The following is a 27,573-nucleotide window of genomic DNA, read 5'->3' as shown; positions in this document are numbered from 1 at the left end:
TGGAAACATAAATTTTACATAATATTTACATCATTGATCAGTAATGGCACGAATTTTATTGTTTTATTTAAAACAAACGAATATAAACTACTTCGAAGACGATAAATATTAATATAGTTAGATAAATGTAAAATAAATTTCATATAACGTATTAAAATATTACACGTATTTTCGAATAGTAAAATTTGATTCAGATTGTGATATCGACTTCAATAACTTTATCGGAATTTCATTTCGATTTAATATATGCAACGCAATATTCATTGGAAAAGTTTTGCTATAACAGTTTGTAACATAATTGTGCATAAACAGAATTATTTATGAGTAGCGGCCGATTGCAATGCATGCTTATTACTGATAACAATACGATTTAAATACTCGTTGATCCACAAAAGTAAAATGACACAAAAGTCTGTGAATATTTTGTTTTTTATTTAAAAAATACTCGTTGTTATCAAGGCTGTGTACATTTAAACTGCAGATACCCCGCTCCTGGGTAAAGTCTTTAGGTTTATTAATAATATAAATTTGTATTATAATTCTTTTGTAGTTTTTTTTTAATAATGACTATTTTTAAATTAACCGTTCGCTGGAAAGGATTAAAATCATATTACAAGAAGCGTGTTCAGTATAATGGATTTTATGACTTTATGACGTATACAAATATTTATGTATTTATTATATGAATAATAGCATGTTTAAGGATGAAGACTGAGGATGTGACTAGCAATATTAAAGTAACAGACTGTAAAGGCCTTATCTCCCTTTGTGAAGGTTTGGAGCTTTTTTCACCAAGCTGCTCCAATGCGGCTTCGTGAAAAAAATGCGGCAGAATATCATTTAAATTGAAGACATGCAGGTTTATTTACGATGTTTTCCTTCATGAGATGAATTACAAACGCAAATTAAGCACGTTCAATTAAGCGGCGCTTGTCCGGGTTTAAACCAGTAATCATCTGTTAAGATGCACGCGTTCTAATCACTGGGCCATATTGGCTTATACAGCCAGCGATTATAGAGATGAATGGAGAATATAAAAACTGCGTCGACCGCAAGGCTTTTTATTTGGACAAATAAAATCAAAATTTTGAATAGAAATGTTTCCAAAATTAATATTAACACGTCACTATTTGAAATTCTTAAAAGGATTATACTTCAACTTTGCAAAGTATGACGCATACTTACAAATAGAATTCCAGAATGTGGGAGCGACTTTTCAATCTCCACTTGTAAGTTTATGAAGAATTCTTTGGAAATATTTATGCATATTGTACATTTTTGTTTTAAATGGTTACTTCTTGGGATTCAACTTAAGTAGCATTTGAATAAAGGGAAAAGACAACAAAACTAGTGTTCGGTCAGTTATAGAAATTCCACCATAATGATTATTGTAAATTAGAAAAAAATATCAAGTTTCGAAAAAATACCTTTACCATTTTTTTCAAAGCTCATGGACAGCTAAAAAAAAATATACTTAAAAATTGGAAGAAAAAATGTTACTGAACTGTTTTGTCATTACCTACATATTTACACATATATAGGTAGGTATTAAAATAACTCTTTAAGTTTATTATAATTCTCTGTATTCAGATTCTTCAAGAACAATTCTCATCTTTTTACGAGTATATATTTATTTAGTTTCCTCTATTTTGAGTAACAAACAAACACACACACAAGTTCAAAATGAAAATGCTTGACTATTCTAAAGTACATACTTGTAAACGTTGAAGTAATGAAAATGGTGCACAGTTTAATAAAAGAAAAACTATATTTCATTTCACAAATGCAAATGTTTTATCAGGTTTCACTTTGTAGAGCGACAGTAAACACAGACACAAGAAATAGATAACACTCTTAATAACTGTCTGTTTGGTCAAGTTAACCCAGCTTATAAGTTTCATGGTTCCAGGATCAAACCGCAGACAAAAAATATGTTAGTAGAGTTTTTGCCGCCATTTTGGCTTTATATTTTATTCAAATACATAACGATACAAAAGTACTTTTATGTGCCAACTTGAATAAACTACATCTATTTTGGTTTTGAACGTGAGTGCACGGAAATCATTTATGTTCTTTAATATTTTTAAATAATACAAATGTCGACCTTGAATGCCATCTCGATGAGTAGAGATAAACAATCTTAGATTTACATAATACATGCGATTTGCTAATAGCTCCGCTATATTATTCATTACAAACAGTTCTTCATGAATATATCTTTATTTATTACAGTATTTCAATTAACTAAATATATCCACTTTAATTTTACTTGAAAAGTTTTGATAGCAATTCCAACGACATTCAAAACGCAATTTTTTCGAATCGAACCGATCCGTGATGAATGTCATAGATTACTCGAGTAAATCAAAGGTATCAAACTTGTTTATTTGTCTTTATTGCTATCGTGATTGGAATAGGTTTATAGGTGTGCTTTTTATTTATTAATAACGAGCTATACCGACACATCACCTTTGACACACTCCTTGTTAAAAAGATTAAAAAAATTGTGTTACAGTATAAGCTTAGCTTATTATGGTAGTAGCTTTCATAAAATATTTTTTTGAAATGATATTCGTAATGATATGATATTTTTAAATAAAACAATTAAATGATTTTGAAACTATTATCTTTTTAAGAGAATCATTTATTTACCCATTAAATATAGTTTTATTTACTCGTTTAATATACTGACTAGTTAGAAAAAAATATCTGTATTTTTTTAATATCTGTTGTAAAACGTGCGAACAGCTGAATGAATCTGAATGAAAATGAAATTAGAATGATGAATCTTTACTAATAAATGGGGATTTTATATAAAAGCTAACTGAAAACATTACGACACCGTTATAAGTAAAACTTATACCAGGAGATGCAACGCATTTATACTATTTATATAAGTAGCTGCATTTCGCAGTTTAACTCGGTTTTCTGATGTGACAAGCAAAAATTTAATGTTTTTCTAAAAAAATATTATCATCATCTTTAGTAAATAATTATATTATAACATTTATTATTTTGATATCCGAAAATTTGAAATTCGTACGATTGATATTGTATTACGTGTGTAATTGTGAGATTTGGATCAAATATTTCAAATTAGTATGTATAGCTTATCGCCTCTATCGAATCATATAGTTATTTAAGTTTAATGTCAAATAAACATCAAATAAAAAAATATATAAACGCTTTAGTATTTGTCTTACATTCATTATTGATTTGTCATTTCCAAATAATATGCAGCTCGTAAATAACATTAATGGCTAAATAAATATATACATTATTTTAAAATGATTTATTTAAAGACAATTAATTTGTTACGAAATGACGATTGAGTGAGTCACGTCAAATTAGACAGCGTGTCGCCGAGGAAGCCAGACGAGTCTTATTACTGACGTCTGGTACTCAGAGCAATCAGATTCATTCAGACACTCAGTGATTTTGTTGTTCCAATACAGCAGCCATGTAAATGATTTATTATATTTTCGTTTATAATATTAATTCAATAACGATTCGCTGTAAAGATATTTAATTTTTTTAGATTCGATTGAAATGTAATTTATTTTTTTTAAAATTCGTTTTAGTCTGGTAAAGGATACCATTTACCATACTGGTGATGGTAAGGGGTGACCAGTAGTCCTGATGGAAAGTGGTCACCATCGCCCATTGTCGATACTTTAAGAAATATTAATCATCTTTTATGAATCACCAATGCGCCACCAATCTTGGGAACTAAGATATTACGTCCCTTGTTCTCACGTATCCTTTAAGTAAAATCACAACAATAGTAAGCATTGTTGTTTGGCGAGAGAATGTTTGATGGATATAGGTGTTCATCACATATTATAAATAAAGCCTGGTATTGCCCGCCTGAGTAGGTTCTAGATAGGCTTGCTTGAAGCTCTACCACCACGTTTCCTTAAAAAATGACGAACATTTTAAAGATTCAATACAAAATATAAACAATTTAATGTAAATATTCATAAAAATTAAAAACTTATTATTTTATCCTGTAAAAAAAGGTTATATAAAATAATTTCAGCAATTTATTGTATATGTATGTAAATACGTCAAATTCTTACAATTATACGTATTTACATTATATTGTTTGTGTAAAAACTGGGTTTCTGTAAGGAAAATTAAAGTAGAAATAAATTTTAAAAATATTTTTTTTTCGAAATCGAAAACATTATTGTATTTTATTTCATTTGCACAAATATGAAATATAGATTTGTACATACATACATTGTCGGCGCACATTAACAAATATAATCTAACTCTTATTTTTTCGGTCAATAAGCTATCATAAGCACGAGCGTCATTCGTACTGCACTCCGATAATTTAGCGCAGAGGGGCGCGCCTTCGTGAGTGAAAGATTCTATACGAGTTATTGTCCACGTGTCGGTTTTAATTGCACATCATGTGGTCAGATGTTGATCGTTCACACTAACACGTTATTTTCGTGTGAGATAATGTCTTTGAATTCGTAATATTGTAAATAAGTATACTTTTTAATTGTAATATAATAATATCTTCATTCGTAAACATTTATCTTACAACCTGATTTTAAGGGTTTAAGTCCATTACAATCAGATGAGCTACTATTAATATAACTTTTTACTCTTAATCTACTAAATATTTATACAATGATCTCGTGATAGATAGCCTATTAGTTGATGTAAGTTGGCCCAGAATGAAACGTTAAATAAAGTTATGGGATTGATAAAATGTACACATTGGTAAAGTTTCGGAAACGCACTTTCAAAGGTTATCGAATCCATAGTGTTAACAAATAGATAAGTCGCCACTAAAAGTACTTCATAAAAAATATTATACTCTGTACAAGATAGCTCGATCTTTTGGACAGATGTAAATTTTTTTGGTCGACATAACTTTGTAATGACGACAATATTATTTTCTTAAATTATTTTTTTAAAATTTGTAATAATATTTACAAAAATATAAATAATACAAAAGTTCCTAAAGATTCAAGCGTTATCCGAAAAATTTTCAAAGATTTTTTCTATTATATATTATTGCTACAAAGTAAATTTTAAGTAGAAACACTGAAAATAACAGACGCTTGTACAATATTACATCAGTCGGAAGGTAGGAATGCGAATAACAGGCAGTAACTGCTACAAATATCGATTACAAAAATCCTTATTAAAGATCATTGTTAAGTTATTGTTACAAACGGGGGTACTTTTGGTTGGGGTCTCTTTGGCTAGTGGTTGGGATCTCTTTAGCTGGTATAACTCTTTTTAGAAAAATAAGTTAAAAAAATTGAATTCTGATTTGAATTACGCATTCCATCGTTCCATCGACTGTTATATATGTTATATTTTCTGTTTCTCATCACTAGTCCGTCTGTCAAAAAGATCAAGCTAACTTGAACAGGGTATAGTGAAGTCACGCTTTTAAATTATGTAATTTTACCAAATCAAGTACAGTTTAGATTCATTTACTCTATATTGATTATAAAAACCTACCATCGGTTAGAAAAAACAATCAGCTTAGCTGGGTTAATGTTATTATTTGTAACCATTTTTGTTTAAAAACTAACAGTGTGTTCTACTGATGCCCAAAGTCCTCCTCTCCTTTTAGAGGTGATTTTTGGAGCTCAAATTTACAACCGCCTCATGCAAATATGCCACGCGTGTATTTCATCAATCATCTTCACGATGTTTTCCACCAGTTTTCCTTCAAAGCCGAGCATGAGATGAATTAAAAACACAAAGTAAGCATATGAAAATTCAGTGTTTGCCTGGATTTCAACCTGCAAACTTCGTTTATGATTCACTTGTTCTTATCGCTGGACAATCTTTTTCTTTTTCATGGTATAGATAGATGGCTTAGAATTTGGTCCACCTGATGATAAGTGGTCACCATTGCACTTAAAAAAGGCGCTGTTAAATGTTTTAACAATTCCTTACATAAGCAATCCTCCATCAACCTTGGAAAGAAGACGTAGATCACACTGGCGTGCCTTGTGCTTTTAGCTACACTGGAGTAATCATCTTTGGCTCATATTGGCACACACACATAAACAGTCCAGAGGCAATGTTTTTATTTTTAGTGTATTATCATCGTAAAGTAACTTTCGAGACACAAACTTTTCTTACCGTATTCATAAATTTTTCATTTAATAGTAATTCATACATATATGCTTAGCATTTAGAGGATACATAAATGCTTAGTAACATCGCATCACCGGTTAATAGATTTTAAAATTACTTCATTTGATATTATTCTATATTTGTTATACGGACTCCATTTTGTTTACTGACTATGAATAAACGACAGCGAAAATGAAACACTTTGAAATGAAAACCATATTAAAAATTCTAGAGTCATTCAGTACCATTCAGTAAACTTTACCCGAGTTGTTCATACAATTATTAATGTACCTAATTCTTTGTACAAACAGCTCCGTAGCAAGTAATGAATATATACATATAAGTAAACAGTTCTCGATAAGATCATAGAATAAACATATTATTTTATAGTCAATATCATTATAATTAATGACGATGACGTTTACGATGACGTTCACGATGACGACGACGATGACAGTGACGATGACGATGACGATGGCGATGACGATGACAGTGACGATGACGATGACGATGAAGATGACGATGAAGATGACGATGACGGTGACGATGACGATGACGATGACGTTCACGAAGATGATGGCGATGGCGATGTGATGACGATGACGTTCACGATGACGATGGCGATGGCGATGACGTTCACGATGACGATGGCGATGGCGATGTGATGACGATGACGTTCACCATGACGATGACGATGATGATGACGTTCACGATGACGACGACGATGACAGTGACGATGACGATGACGATGGCGATGACGATGACAGTGACGATGACGATGACGATGAAGATAACGATGAAGATGACGATGACGGTGACGATGACGATGACGATGACGTTCACGAAGATGATGGCGATGGCGATGTGATGACGATGACGTTCACGATGACGATGGCGATGGCGATGACGTTCACGATGACGATGGCGATGGCGATGTGATGACGATGACGTTCACCATGACGATGACGATGATGATGACGTTCACGTTCACGATGACGATGGCGATGTGATGACGATGACGTTCACGATGACGATGGCGATGGCGATGTGATGATGATGACGTTCACGATGACGATGGCGATGGCGATGACGTTCACGATGACGATGACGATGACGATGATGATGACGTTCACGATGACGATGACGATGATGATGACGTTCACGATGACGATGGCGATGGCGATGACGTTCACGATGACGATGACGATGACGATGACGATGATGATGACGTTCACGATGACGATGGCGATGGCGATGACGTTCACGATGACGATGGCGATGGCGATGACGTTCACGATGACGATGACGATGACGATGACGTTCACGATGACGATGACGATGATGATGACGTTCACGTTCACGATGACGATGGCGATGTGATGACGATGACGTTCACGATGACGATGGCGATGGCGATGTGATGACGATGACGTTCACGATGACGATGGCGATGGCGATGTGATGACGATGACGTTCACCATGACGATGACGATGATGATGACGTTCACGTTCACGATGACGATGGCGATGTGATGACGATGACGTTCACGATGACGATGGCGATGGCGATGTGATGATGATGACGTTCACGATGACGATGGCGATGGCGATGACGTTCACGATGACGATGACGATGACGATGATGATGACGTTCACGATGACGATGACGATGATGATGACGTTCACGATGACGATGGCGATGGCGATGACGTTCACGATGACGATGACGATGACGATGACGATGATGATGACGTTCACGATGACGATGGCGATGGCGATGACGTTCACGATGACGATGGCGATGGCGATGACGTTCACGATGACGATGACGATGACGATGACGTTCACGATGACGATGACGATGACGATGACGATGACGATGACGATGACGTTCACGATGACGATGACGATGGCGATGACGATGACGATGACGATGACGATGACGATGACGTTCACGATGACGATGGCGATGGCGATGACGTTCACGATGACGATGACGATGACGATGACGATGATGATGACGTTCACGATGACGATGGCGATGGCGATGACGTTCACGATGACGATGGCGATGGCGATGACGTTCACGATGACGATGACGATGGCGATGACGATGGCGATGACGATGACGATGACGATGACGATGACGATGACGTTCACGATGACGATGACGATGACGATGACGTTCACGATGGCGATGTGATGACGATGACGTTCACGATGACGATGACGATGACGATGACGATGACGATGACGATGACGATGACGATGACGATGACGATGACGATGACGATGACGATGACGATGGCGATGACGATGACGATGACGATGACGATGACGATGACGATGACGATGACGATGGCGATGACGATGACGATGACGATGACGATGACGATGACGATGACGATGACGATGGCGATGACGATGACGATGACGTTCACGATGACGATGACGATGACGATGACGATGGCGATGACGATGACGATGGCGATGACGATGACGATGACGATGACGATGACGATGACGATGACGATGACGATGACGATGACGATGACGATGACGATGACGATGGCGATGACGATGACGATGACGATGACGATGACGATGACGATGACGATGACGATGACGATGACGATGACGATGACGATGACGATGACGATGACGATGACGTTCACGATGACGATGGCGATGACGATGACGATGACGATGACGATGACGATGACGTTCACGATGACGATGACGATGACGATGACGATGACGATGGCGATGACGATGACGATGACGATGACGATGACGATGACGATGACGATGACGATGACGATGACGATGGCGATGACGATGACGATGACGATGACGATGACGATGACGATGACGATGACGATGACGATGACGATGGCGATGACGATGACGATGACGATGACGATGACGATGACGATGACGATGGCGATGACGATGACGATGACGATGACGATGACGATGACGATGACGATGACGATGGCGATGGCGATGACGATGACGATGACGATGACGATGACGATGACGATGACGATGACGATGGCGATGACGATGACGATGACGATGACGTTCACGATGACGATGACGATGACGATGACGATGGCGATGACGATGACAGTGACGATGACGATGACGATGAAGATGACGATGAAGATGACGATGACGGTGACGATGACGATGACGATGACGTTCACGAAGATGATGGCGATGGCGATGTGATGACGATGACGTTCACGATGACGATGGCGATGGCGATGACGATGATGATGACGTTCACGATGGCGATGTGATGACGATGACGTTCACGATGACGATGACGATGACGATGACGATGGCGATGACGATGACGATGACGATGACGATGACGATGACGTTCACGATGACGATGACGATGATGATGACGTTCACGATGGCGATGTGATGACGATGACGTTCACGATGACGATGACGATGATGATGACTATGACGTTCACGATGACGATGACGATGAAGATGACGATGAAGATGACGATGACGGTGACGATGACGATGACGATGACGTTCACGAAGATGATGGCGATGGCGATGTGATGACGATGACGTTCACGATGACGATGGCGATGGCGATGACGATGATGATGACGTTCACGATGGCGATGTGATGACGATGACGTTCACGATGACGATGACGATGACGATGACGATGGCGATGACGATGACGATGACGATGACGATGACGATGACGATGACGTTCACGATGACGATGACGATGATGATGACGTTCACGATGGCGATGTGATGACGATGACGTTCACGATGACGATGACGATGATGATGACTATGACGTTCACGATGACGGTCATATCCTGACTGATTTTAGGCATTATACGGATAATAACCGTCTGACCTGGAGATGTTATTGTCTGTGGAAATACAAGTTATAATACCATTACTTCGATATGAATGGAGTGAGTGTCTTTTTTCGGCACGGGAGTTTAACATTGCTAACTCTTTCCTGGTTGCTGATAAAAAATCCCCGAGAATACAACTACGAAGTAAAACATTCCTTGACCCAATAACTTTTTATTGGCAGTGGAAGTTTTGTCGTCGATTGAAATGTAAAACGACGATTTAAAAGTGCTTGCAAGTGCTTGCCTACTACAACTAAAATTTGTTTCTATTTTTATTGGCATATTTTTAATTTACTACGAAAAATATTAAATAATTATGTTGCAAAGTTATTTATTCAAACGAGACAGTTCTTTAAGATTTTTGTTCCTTTAATCGATTATATAGTACAAAGGCAAGTTCTTTGCAATTTATGGAACTGACGATTTAGTTTTTTAGTATATCACGCAGAAGCGTAAAACAGTATTAGCTTATTACATAAAGTTGCTCGACATCAAAACTGTACTTATTAATTTTACATGTTGCAGAATTTCATTTGACGCATGTAGATTCCTTAAAGATGTTTTTCAAACCCGCCACAAAAAGCCTTAGATAAATTAGAAATATAAATTAGGCAAGTGATTTTGGCGCTTTCTCGAATTCAAGTGCGTGATTTTTTAATAAGATCCATCGTGGCTCATAAATCCTTTCCAATTTAATCAATTTGATCTATTAAATAAACATAGATACAAAAGTCACATTTAAATGCAATGTGACTTTCGAATTGATTTTAAATATGTATCAAAGTTATTTTGAAGATGTATGAACTGAAACTTATTCCAATCAATAATTAATATTTTAGTGAAATTGTCGATAACATTCAATAATACATTTATTTATAATACTTTATTATTCAGTAGACGTGAGTTTTCGATAAGTAGTCAAAGTGGAAAAGAGAATTTCTTTACACCATTTGAATATTGATAAGTGGCATTCAGATACCTTTAATTGAATTAATTTGAAGTCTTAAACGTGTTAAAGTATTTTTTAGCTCTAATATTAATAAAGAAGTAATGCGGGTCCTAAATTTGTTTGTGCTTGGATGTTTACTAATTTAACCAATTTAATTTTTTTTTATGAGCCGAGATGGTCCAGTGGTTAGAACGCGTGCATCTTAACCGATGATTTCGGGTTCAAACTCAGGCAGGCACCACTGAATTTACATGTGCTTAATTTGTTTATAATTCATCTCGTGCTCGGCGGTGAAGGAAAACATCGTGAGGAAACCTGCATGTGTCTAATTTTAACGAAATTCTGCCACATGTGTATTCCACCAACCCGCATTGGAGCAGCGTGGTGGAATATGCTCCATACCTTCTCCTCAACGGGAGAGGAGGCCTTAGCCCAGCAGTGGGAAATTTACAGGCTGATTATGTTTATGTTATTTTATAAATTTTTTTTAAATCAATTCAATACAGAATTCTTAAAACTCACTGTATATAACTTTAGTGAAATACCGAAAGTGATGTGAGAAGTGATCCAGAAGTAATATGCGACATTGACCACAATAATATGCTGTTCATCTGACCGATTTCAGCCATGTGGCCTTATGCATTCTTAATTGAGACAAGTTCGCAGATCCCACACGACTGGAAAGAGTTCTATGGAAAAACAGCTTGACGTGCTTCCCGAAACTCTAGAGTATATTTTTCTAGACTCTGGGCTTCTACTGAGAATTTTTTGACGGAAAAATCCAGTAAATTTTAAATAGCCTAACTCGGGGCTTGATTTTAGGGCCCCGGAACCCTTAGCCTCATATTTCGCTAAAACAGCGAGAAAGTCAATCAGTATAACATCGTAACGGTACGTGCATCAAAATGGCGTTTTACCCAACGTCGGTTGTCAATATTTTATGACTGAGATACGAAACAAGTTCTTACAGAAAGCATTGCCGTATTGGGTTTTTAATAAAATATTGATGACCTTGATACTTGTATTTGAAACATGTGGCCTTCGACGTAATAACAGTTGCTTGAAATAAAACTGTCGATGCATTATCATGTTAATTTCAAGACGATACTTGCATATTAAATAAATATTCAATGTGTCACGCAATTCATGGACGATATATTTTGGAAAGTTTATCGATAAGGCTATTTGCGGCTCGACCTTCAGACGATATTAATGAGTATTGATTGATTTACTGTTTCCTGTCGACGCGTTCATTGTAGTCAGTTCTAAAAAACGCTATATACCATAAAATTATCCTATGATAGCGTTGACTGAGTGATGGTTCCATGAAAAGAAACGCACGAACGTATGCCAGGTGGAGTTTTCAACGCCTCGTCTTTTGTGAATTTGGTTTTGATTTGATTCACATTATATTTAATAATATATTATATAATTGTAATAAAAAAAAGATATTGAATGTCTTATCAATTATTTATAATGAAACGATAATGAATATACTTATTTAGGTGCAAATAATCGTCATTAATAATATCTTGCTATCTATTTTTGAGTAAATGATTGTAAATTAAATTATTATTCAGACTCCATACAATTATTTTAATAACCCTTTCCAGATTATAAATAAGAAAATTACGGAACACAAATGCATTACCGGTAAAATTAAAAAAAAAAATCAAACGATATTGTGATTTTTTAAATGATCTGATGAATGATCATGTTTAAATGAATGATGATTTAGATGATACATCACAAAGCACAAATTAATATCGTTTTGAACATATTTGTGTTTAAAAACAGATTTTATGAGTATTTTGTTTTAATTTCCTGAAAACTCATGATATGTGAAAAATGATTATATTTGGCATTTTGTATACTGTGGTTCTGCTAATGTGGTTGGAAAGAAATGTTTAAAGATTGCTTTATATTAATAAGTTCTAGATATGAACTTGCTTTGGAAATATATTGTGACAGGTTTATTGTTTTTTAAATAATTATAAACTTGTAGCAAAATGAGACCCGCAATGTTAATGCCATGGTTTGTGGATCGAAACTGCGACTTTCTTTTGAACTTACTAAGCGGAACGTAAATAAAATTATTGACGTTAACGACAATTACATATAATTATATGTGTATATTGATTCTTCAATATTATATTATACTTGCAGAAACTGGCCGAAATTTTCTTGTCCGTGTGTTATACTTTTATATATTTATACCAATTTTGATGGCGATCGATTGATTAATATAAAAGGTGTTGCAAAAGGTGAATCAGCGTCATTGAGCGGCGAATTACAAAAAAGGATATGAAGTGAAATAAAATAACAAAATACCCATTATGTACCAACTTTAATGGTGACCGATCAAACGTCCATTCATAATTATATATTAGACTCGACATAATTTATATATAGGATGACGGTCACATACAGCACTTCTAAATTTTATAGAGGTTACCTAAGTTGCGAAGTAGTTTTCAACTTCCATCCTTAATTCAATTCGCGCGCCAGCAGTTTGTGAACATTTTTATTTATCGTATCGGGAAGTCGAAACACAAGTGAAGTGTTAAGAAATTTTATGATGTGATTTTAAAAAAAGTTTGAATAGAATGTTTCGGGAATATTTTTAGGCCGAAATGCGAGTAAATTCCAAATGCAAAGTTTCTATATTTCGAAAAAATAACGCAGTAAAATAACTCAATAACAACTCAACATACGCGTCGAATGGTGGGTCTCCTTCATTTTTGAAGTCGGTTAAAAAAATACTTAATGTAAACATCGTTCTTTCTCATACAAAAAAATCTTTAAAACAATAGTAATTCTATTATTTTGACTTAAATACAGTATATACCTACTACTTAATAAACAGTACGAATATATACTAACTATAGATATAAATATAATAAGTATATTATGTACTATTAAGTGTGTGTATTAATCAATGCTAAATAATATTTATTTATTTCAATTTTAAATATAATATTTATATATAGATATAAGTACATTGAGTTAAATTAATTTGTACACGAACAACTTTTAAAGGTACCGTTAAAAGTTAGGTATCTTTCTTGATTAATTCTCATCTCAGTACCTCAAAGGTTGGCTGGCAGCGATCTTATATTATGATTAGTACTCCTTTGTATAGTTTAAATTACTTTCGTATGTTTTCTGTTTGTATTATTATACATGCCACATATAACTTTGACTTTATGGTTTTGTGCAAGCCTGACTGGATAGGTACCACCCACTCATCAGATATTCTACCGCTAAAAAGAGTAAGCCAGTGTAACTACAGGCACAAGCGATATAAAATCTAAGCTCCTAGGGTTAGTGTCAATGCCTATGGGCGGTGGTGACCATTTACCATCAGCTAGTTAAACCATTTGCCCGTCCGGTTACCTATTAAAAATACAAATACATATCTAAAGCATAATATATTATATCCATATTTAAGAGTTACAAAACACAGAGAGGGACTGACTATAGATACTGACTATAAACTATTACAAAGACAGGGGTGTGTTAACGTATATGTTTTTTTTCATTTAATTTTACGTTTTATTTCGCATTTATCTGAACTAGGTCGTAAAACAGGTCAAACGCAAGAGGGCTACTCGGTGCCCGGTTTTTGCAATCCACCTTAATAGTATCTCGTATTTTAGTTAAGATAATCTGTAAGTTTTTTCTTTAACAGTCAATTATTCAAATGAAAAAAGTGATGACAATACCCGAACGAAGTTTGAAACGAAGCATTCGCTTTATATTATGTATAATAGGAAAAAATAAATAAAAACGATTACATAAAAATGATTAAAATAATGTTATATAAAACTGTATATAAAAGAAAGAGATAGACAGAAAGAGAAAGAGAGAAATAGAGGGAAGGTCGCCTGGAGGGGCACGCTTTTTCTTACGCGACGATTTCTGCCAGTTCACTCTATTGTAAGCGTTAAATAACTTCGTTCCAATAATAAATACCCGAAATTGTTAGCTGTTTGTAAACGTTAAATATTTTTACAATATTATTAAATCAAATCAAAATGTACATTATTCGAGTAGCAACTTGTAACTATTGAATCATTTTACATGATTCAATAAAATTTAAAGCTACTATCAGTTCGGAATGTAGATTCTTTCTATTTATATCTATGTAGAGAAGATTATTGAAATCTAAAATTATTCAAATTTATGTAACTGAGTATCGGAAGATTAATTAGTTAGTTTCGTGCTGATTATTCTCGATAGAATCTACATGCCGAACCGCAACAGCCTACTCGAATAAAGTATATTTTGATTTTATTTGATACTAGCTGTGCCCGCGAAATCGTGCGCGTTGTTTGAATTTAAGTTATTTATATATTGTAGCATGATTTTATTTTTATTCTATATATAATTCTAAAATAAAAGCCTAAGTTACTCCTTATTGCATCCGCTATCTGCCAGTGAAAGTCCGGTCCAAATCGGTTCAGCCGTTACAGAGATTAGCTGGAACAAACAGACAGACAGACAAAAATTGTAAAAAATTTTATTTTGGTATATGTACCGTGTATACATACATATACATTTAGTAAAAATGGGTTATTTTAATATTACAAACAGACACTCCAATTTTATTGTATGTATAAAAGATATTCAACCTTTTTGTAGCTTCTTTGTGTTATGTTTTATTTTAACAAATAATTCGATCCTGTAACGTTTCCATAATCATTGGAATCGTATCTCATGCAGTGTTAGTACAGTCACGTGTATACAACATTTATTTATTTATTGGAAAAGTTACACCATCAACATATCACTAAGCACTTAAAATTAATATCTGTTGGGTAACATACAAAATGATACGTCTTTAAAGGCGTAAAGAACATCCATAACTAAATTAAATGTTTACTGTTTATTGTAATGTAAGAAATAAAACATACGCTCCCTGCGTCTGGTTTATTGTGAATAGATAAGATTTAGCGGAAACCAATGTATCATGCAATTTTTGTATGAGTGCTCTTTCAGCACGCCATGGCTTAACGGCCTTGGCACGACTCATCGATCAGATATTAACATATACTTTGTACATATATATACTACGACACATTTTAACCAGCCAAATAAAGGGAGGAAAACATGTACGTAAGTTGTTCATACATTTTAACGTCCATAAAGCTGTGTTCACAAAAAAAAAGAATGAGTTTTTTATCGGGTTTTATATTTAATTTAATGTAACATGAAGATTTATAATTGTCGGCTGATTTTGCCGACTTTTACAATTAATACAATATAATGTAATTTTTGGTGAATTTATGTAAAATTGTAAACAGGTGCAAACACACATTGTTATGATCTTCAACAGAAACGTCTCATAAGAAGTTTCGATTTATTTTACGATTTAAGTGTAAAATAAATATCTGTTACATATATTATTAACAAATTTTTATTAGACGCTCAAGTAGTTATTCTAACATAACCTTTCATATGCAGTTAATATTATAAATGCGAAATATTTAGATTTTTAAGTATTAATTCAATCATCATAAATACATCCGTGTTGTCAGGAAAAAAAGAAATATAATATACCGAATTATGCTCCCCGCCCCGCCCTTTACATGCGGGTAAAGCCACGGGGAGACTGGCTATAAATAAAATAAATCTTTCTATCATGCTTTTGATTATATTAAGATGGTTTTGACACTATTATTTTTCAATAGATATGAGTAGTGGAATTCCATTTTTAAAAATTACACCATTAGAGACCGCAACACAGGTGGGAAGGAAGACAATAAATAAAACTATTTTTACTCAATAATAATCGAACCACATTGTCGAGCAAGAACATTTCAGTCTTTAGGTAAGCACGCATGTGCATGTGTCTGTATAGATACTGTAATAGGTATTAAGAACCCGTATTACAGTCAGCAATCGCACTATTAACATGTAAATATTAGATTATCTCATTATCGTTTAGAACAAGCCTCTTATCATATATTTTATATATGTATATGTAGAATTACATATTGTCGAGATGTTGGTTATAAAATATTACGAATTTGTTTGAAAATATCAAGACATGACCAGAATTACAGCTGTGATGTCATACGATTTCTAACTTCAAGTATTACACCCAGATTTTAGAAATATACAAGATGGCGTCTTCGATACTAACTTTTAACTGATAGATTATTTGCAAAAAATATCCAAAAGTGGATAATGTCCATTTTATTCCATAAGATATTTTATTCCTGTCAAAAATAGTCAATCTTAAGTCGAACAGAATATAAACATCGTACACTTTTATGTTAAATTGAGATTAGAAACGATTTAAAAAAAAGAAGAATGTATTATTCTATCTTTATCTGTATATTTATTGCATGTAATGGGGCTATTACCCATAGCTCGTGATAAGTGACAACCGTTCGTTCTCACGGTAAGTACTAAGTACTGACGATGTCAGGGACTTAACGAATGTCACAGATTTTCCAATATTTAGAGATGGCCTCTTAAATTATATTATTTTTGCTGGCCGTATAAATTTCCTTCTTTCTGTCAACTGTTCTATATGAGTTGAATATCCGTAGAATACAAATTGTATCAATTTAACGCTTGATCGTATTAATTCTGAGAGATTTTATAGTAACAAGTACTGAGCAGAGTTTCATGTCCTCTTAAAGAGGAGGTTTGGAAATTAGGTACTCCGTTACGCTGCTTTTAATCAGACTCGTGTAGGTTTCCTCACGATGTTTCTTTTTGTTAGCAAACACGGGATGATTTGCAAGTAGGATTTAAGTATATGAAACATAACGGCGTCCGCTTGGATTTCGAATCCACGACCATCGCTTATGCAGCACGTGTTCTATCCACTAGGTGATCTAGGCGATCTGAGATATTCTAATAAGGCTAAAAGAAAACCAAAATAAAGAACAATGTTTATGTATATGATAAAATATAATGTTAATTTATGTCTGTTTTCTGTGAGAGTTCCAGCAGATGATCGCAATTAATGTCTCTGAGCTAATGAAACTATCAACTTTTAATCCTTTAAAAGGGCTGCTATAATCTTATGTGCCTTCATGCAGGTATATTTATAATTAAAGTCAGAGCGAATAAAATCTTTATTTTAATAAATTACGTATAAGGATAATCTTTGAAATGTAATGAAAAAGGGCCCTATGTGTCACTTGTTTCCTTAAACATTTTCCGCCGCAATTCCCGCACTTAATATGTTTCCCTGACATGTGTCGAACCTAATGTGACAACCCATCTTAGCATCCTACAATAGGGTCCATCTCCGTTGCCAGGACACTGGTGGCGAAATGTTCTGTTACGTTAATTCCAATGAAGGTTGCGTATTTTTATTGTACGATATTGAGGTATGCACGTATCGCTACACTTTCGTAATTGACAGATGTTTGAATTGTCAATTCACTACTTTTTTTTTTTCTATGGCTTGTAGTAATAATGATGTCATCCTAACCGTTTTACGGGCACGGTGGCCAGTTTTAAAGATATCTGGCATGATAGATTACAAACGTGTTCGAGCGAGCACGGGTCCAGTTAGGTTACTACATCACAGTATATAAGAAGAAGAAGAGTACTATAAAAACCTTCTTCGTGAAAAAAACCAGACATGTACAGCCTGAAAATTTACCACTGCTGGGCTTAGGCCTCCCCTCCCTTTGAGGAGAAGATTAGGAGCATATTCCACCACGCTGCTCTAATGCGGGTGGATGGATTCACATGTGGTGCAATTTCGTTGAAATTAGACACATATAGGTTACCTCACGATGTTTTCCTTTACCGCCGAGCACGAGATGAATTATAAGCACGTGAAAATTCAACGGTTAAGATGTACGCGTTCTAACCACTAAGCCATCTCTAAAAAAAGGCTCTAAAAAAATAAATATATGGGTTAATTTTTATGTTATTATGGTTACAGGTACTATGGGTCAAAGAGCATTTTTAACAGCCTTATTTAAATATAACTCGATCGTAGCATTACCTATTCACCATTACAAGAGGACAAAAGACAACATTTGAAATCGAATCGGTGATATCACTCGTAGCTTAAATAATCTATGATATTAATTTTATGATTTGCGAAAAAATGCCCTTTTAAACGTTGATGAAGCTGTTGTCGAAACTTTGAAAGTAAAACTAAAGTGGATTAAAGTAGTCAAGTGAAATATTGTTCTATAAATAAAGATGTGAGAGATGAGACAAATTAAATTGTATTCGTTGTGTACAATATAGCTAAGTTACGAGTATTATCATGTGACATTGAAATGTAAGGTTTATTATCTTTATTATTTCTTATTTATAGAATATTTATATGCATATTATAGTCTATTTGTATATAAATATTTAAAATAGTGTAAGATTAAATTGAAAGGCGGTAAAGTCGAAACGCGACCTCAGAATCTCAGGTTGATCCTAACCTCGGCCTCGTTTTGACTATTGTGCCTATTTTAAAACTAAATTCACCTTTAGTTCGTAAAAAGATATGAACAATAAAAACTACTGCAAACAAGATTGCTAAGTTTGAAGTCTTGTATTAAAATGATATTTAATTTGTCTTACAAATCGCTATATTTTATAATTGGTAATACTACATTGTACCTTAAAATATATATGTGTAAAGTTAATATGTTTGATTAATTTCGGATTTATTGTATCATTTTTTGTATTACTTGGTGGTAGGCAGTTGTGCAAGTCCGTCTGAGTAGGTACCATTCAACATATAATGTACCACTACCGGTTTGAGCATAACTATAGGCACCAAGGACGTAAAATCTTAGATCCCAAGGTTGGCGGCATATTGGATATTTCAGGACGACTTAGGCTAATTATATATGTATATTCCACTCAGAAGATTCGGCAAAGTTGCTGTTTTCCAACATTTAAAACACAAATCTATGTCAAATAAATTTTATTTAAAATGTATATCCCGATTTTCAGTCGATGCTTACTCACGGCACACTTTTTTTTTTGTATGATGTTGTGTTGAGTAATTATATTTATTTACTATGCATGTACTACAAATAAAAGTTATTTTTGATATCAGAATTAAATATATGTCGATAATTTCAAAAGTGTAATAAGTATGTAATTGAAATAGTACAACAGTTTAAAATCAGTTGCAATAACATTATTTACTAAAAATTATATATATTTATATATTTAAATAATATATTTATTAGTATGTATATAAATGCATACGGAGAGAACTGCAATTTTATTTATACATATCTAATCAAAGTTAGTTTCTGTCTGTATTCAACGGAACATTTCATATTTACAACTTATGTACATTTAATACAAAAACCAGTGAAAGCATTGTTTATTTTTAAATAAACAATTTTACTCATTAAATAAATGTTTCCTAACAATGAATGATTATTTTTCATTTATAAAAGTGTAAACTTCGAACTCAGCTGTTGATTAGCTGGAGGACAGTTACGTTTAATTATAATAGCAGAAATATTTATTTCTTTCACCTAACATTTGATCTATTAACAATTATTGTCGTGTTTAATTTTGTCCTTTATTACGAGTATGTAATTATCAGAAACTTTAAGATTAAGATAAAATTACTTGTTACTCTTAAATATAAAAAATCATTGTGTGCAATAAAGTCAGAATTTTTTTATTAATTATTAATCATTTTTAAACGCTATTTCGATGAAATTTTTAAATTTTCTATCAAATTAACTTTTAAATTTTTTGTTCTATAAATAATTGCCGAGCCGTCGCCCAGTGAATTTGATTGCGGATATAAAGCAGCACTGAGTTTTTATATGTTTGTGTTTATAATTCATATTTCTGGTCTGTCTGTAACACATCGCGAGGAAACAGACATGGGTTGGATTTAATTCTGTCACATGGGAATTCACGAAGGCTCATTTGAGTAGCGTGATGAAATAGGCTACAAATTTATCCTCAATAGTACAGCAGACCTTTGCTGTTGTTGAGCCCAGTTGTTGAACATTTACAGGCTCTGCCTTCTAACTAATTCCTTGAAAACCAGTAATAAATACCTAATTACAGAGAAACTGGATTAGTGTCTATTCAGGTTTAGACAATTTAAACTAGCTACAACAAAGCTAAACTAATTACACAGAATCTTAAAGTTTTGCTGTCACATTTAATCACGTAAGTAAGAATGAGATAGCGTAACAAACATGTGTTCAATTCGTAGCATTAATTCTTTTATTACGAAAGTAACATCAGCAGTTAAAAAAACGCAATAACCACTCTTAAATGGTCACGTGTAATGCATAAGAGCGTACATTCTGTTACGTGAGTATCGTATTAATGGCTGGGCATTGATTAGAGTGAACCTTACGCGAGGACTTCGTCTAATTAGAAAGGTCATTCTGTAGTTACATGATACTCCGGAATGAGTACCGTTAAATCGCGAACTATTGAGTAATAGCGTATTGGTGTGTTGTGTTTAAGTTATTGAAGTATGCTGGATTGGAATCGATACTCTTTTGAAATAATTCATTGAAGGTAGTAGGGGCAAGACCAAAGTTAATAAGATGAATATGTTTTTCTTTTTATAATAATATATTGCATCGAAGTTTATAGTATACACTTCTTGCACATACGAGGTCGTGCAGACAGTAGAGTATAATTATTAGTAGAGAGAATTGTATTAGCAACGATTCTTAAAAGACGGAGTGGGTAGCGTGGTACCGGTGAATTTTTAGTGGGTATACCGGTACAGTCGGCGCAGTCCCACATATGTCCCTACTTATGGGGAATACGTAATTGCATTATTCTTGCGAGAACAAAAAAATGTTCGCAAGTGTAAGTTCATATAATATATTTAGAAATTGTATTGTTTGAAGCAAATATAAAGTGTTATTCTAACTTATATTATTACATTATAAAACCGTCCCCCTGACGGCATCTCTCCCTCAGACGTACGAAGTCACGATTGCTAACCAGTAATTAATAACCTGTTTTAATAAAATAGCTGAATATGATTATATATACATATAAATAGTTACTGATATTTCAATATGCTCGTCGATATTAAAAAATCATTCAAATTATATAAAGATTATTAATATAGTTAGCCGGTGTGCACATATTTGTTTCATTGATCCCCATCGGGTCGTAAACGGCGAAATACTGCTGGTTACAATTTGGTTGATTATTATTGACACATACACAATCAATATCTAACTATACAATATTCAAACTTCTCAGTTTACCTACTGTCTATGTAGACTATCTATTTCGATATAAATATATATAGATTTTTGAGTGATGTTTATTTATAAAGTAGCTACCCGTTATGGTTTCACACGGTTGCAATGAGGATCTATATATAACTTTTAGATTGAAGAACAAAAATAAAAAATATTTTTCATTTCCAGCTAGAAAAGTTGAAATTCGAGTATTTCAACTTTTCTCTACTATAATATGTTTATACATATATCTCTCTGTTTATTGATGAAAGCCGCATTCAAATCCGTTGCATAATTTAAAATATTTGAGCATACAGACGGAAGCGACATTGATTTATATTATGATAAGTATAAATTACCCGTAACAATCCGAAGAGTCTTAATAATCGACTTAATTCCGTGAAGCTGCAGCTGAAGCAGGATTGCAGATATTTATTATTTCTAAAAAGTTGAGAGAACGAATTGACTTTGTACCACCGATTCATTACATATTTAATCGCCAAACGATTATTGTTTTGTTCAGGTTTGAAGAGTGAATAAGGCAGTATAACTACTGGCATAAGGGACATAACACCTTAGTTTTCAAGGTTTAAGGAAGGATGAAATATATTTACAGTAGCAACGTTTAAGGGAAGAGGTGACCACTTACCGTCTTGGCTCATTTGAGCAATGACATGAAAAAGAAGAATTTAACTGATAACCTAACCAAATTACCATTCGTTAATGAGAAATATCAGTCTAATTAATGATGTCGATATGCCAGAGAAAATGTATTTCCTTTGCGTGATATTTCTCAATATATTCTGAATTGAACCTTATTTATTACTAGTCTATATCAGACGTGATGAAGATACTGCATTCGAGTTCATTTCAAATTAGAATTTATATCCGAGCGTCTTGAAGTATATCACTTTGTCGCGTTTTTATGGGTAGGGGAGAGGCAGGGCTTTAAGGGAAGTTACTATTTTGAAATACACATTCAAAATAGTATCTACTTACAGTAAAAATTTTGTTTTAAATACCTATTAATAATATTGTCTTATTCATTTACCTACATCGTTGATGTAACGGTTACGGTTACTCACATATTCTATCGCCAAACAGCAATACTTAGTATTATTGTGCTCCGGTTTGAAGGGTGAGTGAGCTAATTTAGTGACGTAACATTTTAGTTCTCAAGGTTGTGGCGTATTGACGATGCAAGGAATAGGTATTATTTCTTTCTTTACTGTGCCAATGTTTGTAATCGGTGGTAATAACTTATCATCTCATGCCCATTCGGCGGACTATTTTTCAATTCTAAATTTAAAAAAAGAATCATTATCAGCACGAACTTAGAATAAGCCACGTGCTACGCTTTTTAATCTAGTATATTTTTAACAGTTTCTGTTTGTTGTCCTTTCTAATTGGGAGAAGAAGGTAGTACACTTGGGGTACAAGCGCACACACTTCACTTCACACTTCACCAACACTTTGGCCGTTAGCCACATTGTCAATGTAGAATGGCCAACTTCGTATGCGAGATTATATGCTATAATATTATCAGACTTACTGGCCAGTATCAATTACACTATAAAAAGCAGGTTTTATCGCAGAAAAATCTTCATCCGAACTCTTTGATAAAAATCTCATCTGTAAGAAATAAGCAAATACCATCCACTTAATATGGTACACATAATATATAATGCGGCTAATTTCTAAGATAGTTTTTGTTGTGATGTAGTAAATGTAATTACCGGTACATGAGACAAAGCGACCAAACAATGTGTGTGTGAAACAGCTCTAAGTGCACTCGTAGGTAGTGTGAGCAATTAAACATCGATGCAAAAAATATAATAACATTGCTCTGAATAAAGCGTAATTATAGATATAAAAAAATCCCTTATTTGTGTCTAACAGCTCGGATGATATTACAGTAACAGTTACCTATTTACTTATTTTAAAATTAAACGGCCTTATTTATAAACGATGTTCAGCGGGTGTTCAATCATACAATGATTTCTCTCTTGCCTAATTGATTTGTCATTCAAAGAAGCAGACAGTTCTTCTTAACTTATTACAGATCTATTCGCTCAAGAAGACGGGTCACCCTATGTTAAATAATCCGAGTTTTAATAAATTAATGGTATATACAATTTTAAGTAAACAAAACTTGTGGTCCATGATAGGTCAAAATTCGACCGTCATACTTTGCTAACAAAACTATAAGATACATTGATTCGACAGATAAAAATTAGGCTCAACTGGACGATACCATGTCATTTTTAGAGTAAAAATCCAAAATTGTCAAATACAGCATCATTGATTTTTAACTTTGACATGACTTGCATAATCTGTGCGTGGTTGACACAACTAAGAATTGAATTGAATTGACTTGAAATAACGTGTATTTTAATTAGTAGTATGGACCTACACTATAAGTGTTCATATTCAATACGTATTTACATATATGTGTGTGTCAAATGCGTGGTAGTCTTTGTAATGTACTTTTTATCAATTTAATGTATTTCTAATGCACATTATATCAAAATATTAGTTATGTGATTTCATACATAATTTTGCATCACGTATTAATATAGACAAATTTAATAAATATAATCTTCTTCTAAAATAATTCTAAATGAAGCTATTGACGATGCGTCTGTTTCCATTCCAGATTAAAGACGTTGACTATACTTCCATTTTGGGACGTACGCACCGTCGCAAACGTTGCACGATATTCTACACATATGGATCAAAACATGCAATGGATTTTATAATCCTGTGATCCAGCACATGTATCGCCGTCAACGCGAGAATATAAAATGAGACAAAATTGCATTTTTACTATTTTTTTTTACTATTTTATTGCTTACAAAACGGCGTGGCACACGTTTTTGACATTGACAGTTGGCCGCGAATGACGTCCATTTTGATTGGATGCATAGATTTCCATCCGTACCGTATATGAGATGGCGTATCGTCAATGGCTAGCTTTAGTCGTCTCATACACACAGACTTTGTTACAAATGAATTAACCTTAAGTTTCACTTAATTATTTCTTATTTTTATAAAAAAATATGTATATATACGTACATTGAGTTTTATATTAAGTCTATATAAATAAAAATGAGTGGCTTTCTTTAACCATTCATCATTCTGTGATGAAAGCTTCTCATTCGTGAGTTGTTCTGTGTACGTATGCAGGAACCGTTTTGTGCGTAGGACACGGTTCCTAGTCCAAAAATCGTTATATCCTTCGATATAAACGATCTATACAGACCCGTATTCTACCTGTGCAAAGTCAGGACGGATAGTATTTAAATTATTAGTTTATTTAAATTATCTATATTTAAATCAAGTATCACTATGACTTTTTATTGGTGTAAAATAGCACAGCCCGTTAATGGTCCACAGCTGGGCAAGGGCTCGTTTTCTATTAAGGAGAACTAGATACTTATCGTGCGATGTTTTCTGATGCTTCCTAACGATGTTTTCCTTCGCCGATACGCCGTAAGAGATAAATTATAAATACAATTTAAGCACATGGAGACTGTGTTGTTTTCACGGGTTTGAACCGGCAATCATCGGTTATAAAGAGTCACGTGTTCTAGCTTGAGAAATAATAAAAATTCACAACTATACAAGTAAGCATTTAAATAAAATATTATATAACTACTTTAATATGAACTTGAACTCTCGCATCAATTATGAATAAGCTAATCAAAAGGTTCAGCGGCATGTAAAGACTTCTTAAGTTATTAAAGTTAGTGATTTCAGGTAAGTTTATAGACTAAAAGCTCTGAAGCCACGACCTTTGGTCACGCTTGCCGGCTCAATGGTCGGCATGCAAAATTCAAGCGACAATGTCACGCTAACCGCAGATACATGACGTAACGAAATGTTGGAGGGGCGTTGAGGGATTTCTTATTTCGTATTTTTTTTAATTTATTAATTTAGCATTGTTTCAAGAAAAAAATGTTACAATTATATTTTGTTTCCAATTACAAATTATTAAATATTTAGTAATGGAGATATTTTTCATACCATTTAAAAACAAAAACCATATTACACATACACAGTTGCTTAGAATAATATTAAATATCTAAATGTCGAAAAAGGGCGATATAAGAAAATATGTCTATGAAAGCAGAAGAAAAAAATCAATACGAAATGTCCGTGGTTTATTTCTGACATCAATAACTTGTATGCTTATTGATTCCGGTTACGGATATAGAATATTTCTGGAAGGTGAAGCGCAAGGCGTTGGTAGTAAAAATATTTTAATTTTATACTTTCAGAATTTAAAAAATATAATGGTTTTTTTTAATATTCACAGACCCACAAGATTGCCTCATAAATTTTCATTGTTAAAATACTTGCCATTACGTAACATTCAAGTAAACAACTAACAACCTGGGATAAAAAAAAATCCTTCGTTGACGAAAGCATGTTATAATATTGATATCAAAACGGAATCATCGAAATTTATGGAACAAATATAAAGTAAAATAAATAAAAATATAGAGTTTCGTTAATAACATAAATATGTTTTTTTTACAAATGAAGTTCACGCGCCATGCACACACAAGGCTTCCAAGCTTCAAGCTTGGGAGTGAGAGCGGTGATAGATCGGACGGAAAACGTCATGTCACGTCGTCATGCCGTTTGGCGTCACGGCAAACGAGTCGGGCTTTAAAAAACTTTAACCGGCACTCGACACTTGATACTTTTTTAAAATTTAAAAACGGGAAAATATACTTGTACAAGGTCAGGGTGAACTGCTAGTATATTTTAATGAATAAAAAAAAAACAGTCGTTGACGCTAACCTAATTTTCTAAAAAGGTTAAATAACATAATCTTGGAGACAGATATTAGTCTTTTCTCGACTATGTTATTGTTTTATTACAAAGATGTCAGTAATTTTAATTACGAAAGAAATACTTCGCCTAATTTTAATGATTTGATAATAAACAACTGTAAATTGGATGATAATAGAAGAAAAATAGGATCACCTAATAAGTTTTGGTCTCGCGAAAGATAATTTGGTCAGAACATTAAAAAAAAAAGAAACTGAAATTCTTAACTGATTAGCCTTGCCTTATTATGCTTAGGCTAAAAATTCCTAATTTTTTTTTATGTATTTATACGGGACCATCATAAATGATCTATTCAATATTCAAATCGTTAAAAATAGTTTAAAATGGTTGATCATATAGAGTGATAAATTCACTGGAATACGGTATAATGAGGTAACTAGCAGCCTGTTCAGGTTTCGTACAGCTGAAATTCATTCAAAATGAATTCGTCATTTTCTATATTTAAACGTGAAATTGTCAAAAATCACACATGTATAGTTTTGCGCCTATTTCGTATCGAATATCGTAAGAATCGTAAGAACAGTTGCAACTTTTCGTAATACTATTGTGTATACTGTTTTCTAAC

The 27,573-nt window shown here is 33.6% G+C and overlaps 1 protein-coding gene across 1 annotated transcript; it reads left to right on the top strand.

Annotated features, from left to right (window-relative positions):
• The first annotated feature begins 704 nt into the window (after positions 1-704).
• LOC135193591 (prostatic spermine-binding protein-like) lies at positions 705-9,422 on the top strand. Its single transcript, XM_064216682.1, has 4 exons — positions 705-747; positions 6,508-6,778; positions 6,849-7,025; positions 9,251-9,422. Exons 1-4 carry the CDS (start codon positions 705-707, stop codon positions 9,420-9,422), a joined length of 663 nt encoding a protein of 220 aa, XP_064072752.1.
• Positions 9,423-27,573: the final 18,151 nt, after the last annotated feature.

Source organism: Vanessa tameamea, chromosome 13, assembly GCF_037043105.1.
Source record: "Vanessa tameamea isolate UH-Manoa-2023 chromosome 13, ilVanTame1 primary haplotype, whole genome shotgun sequence".
NCBI classification, from domain to species: Eukaryota; Metazoa; Arthropoda; class Insecta; order Lepidoptera; family Nymphalidae; genus Vanessa; species Vanessa tameamea.
This window is presented reverse-complemented; position numbering and strand designations above follow the sequence as displayed.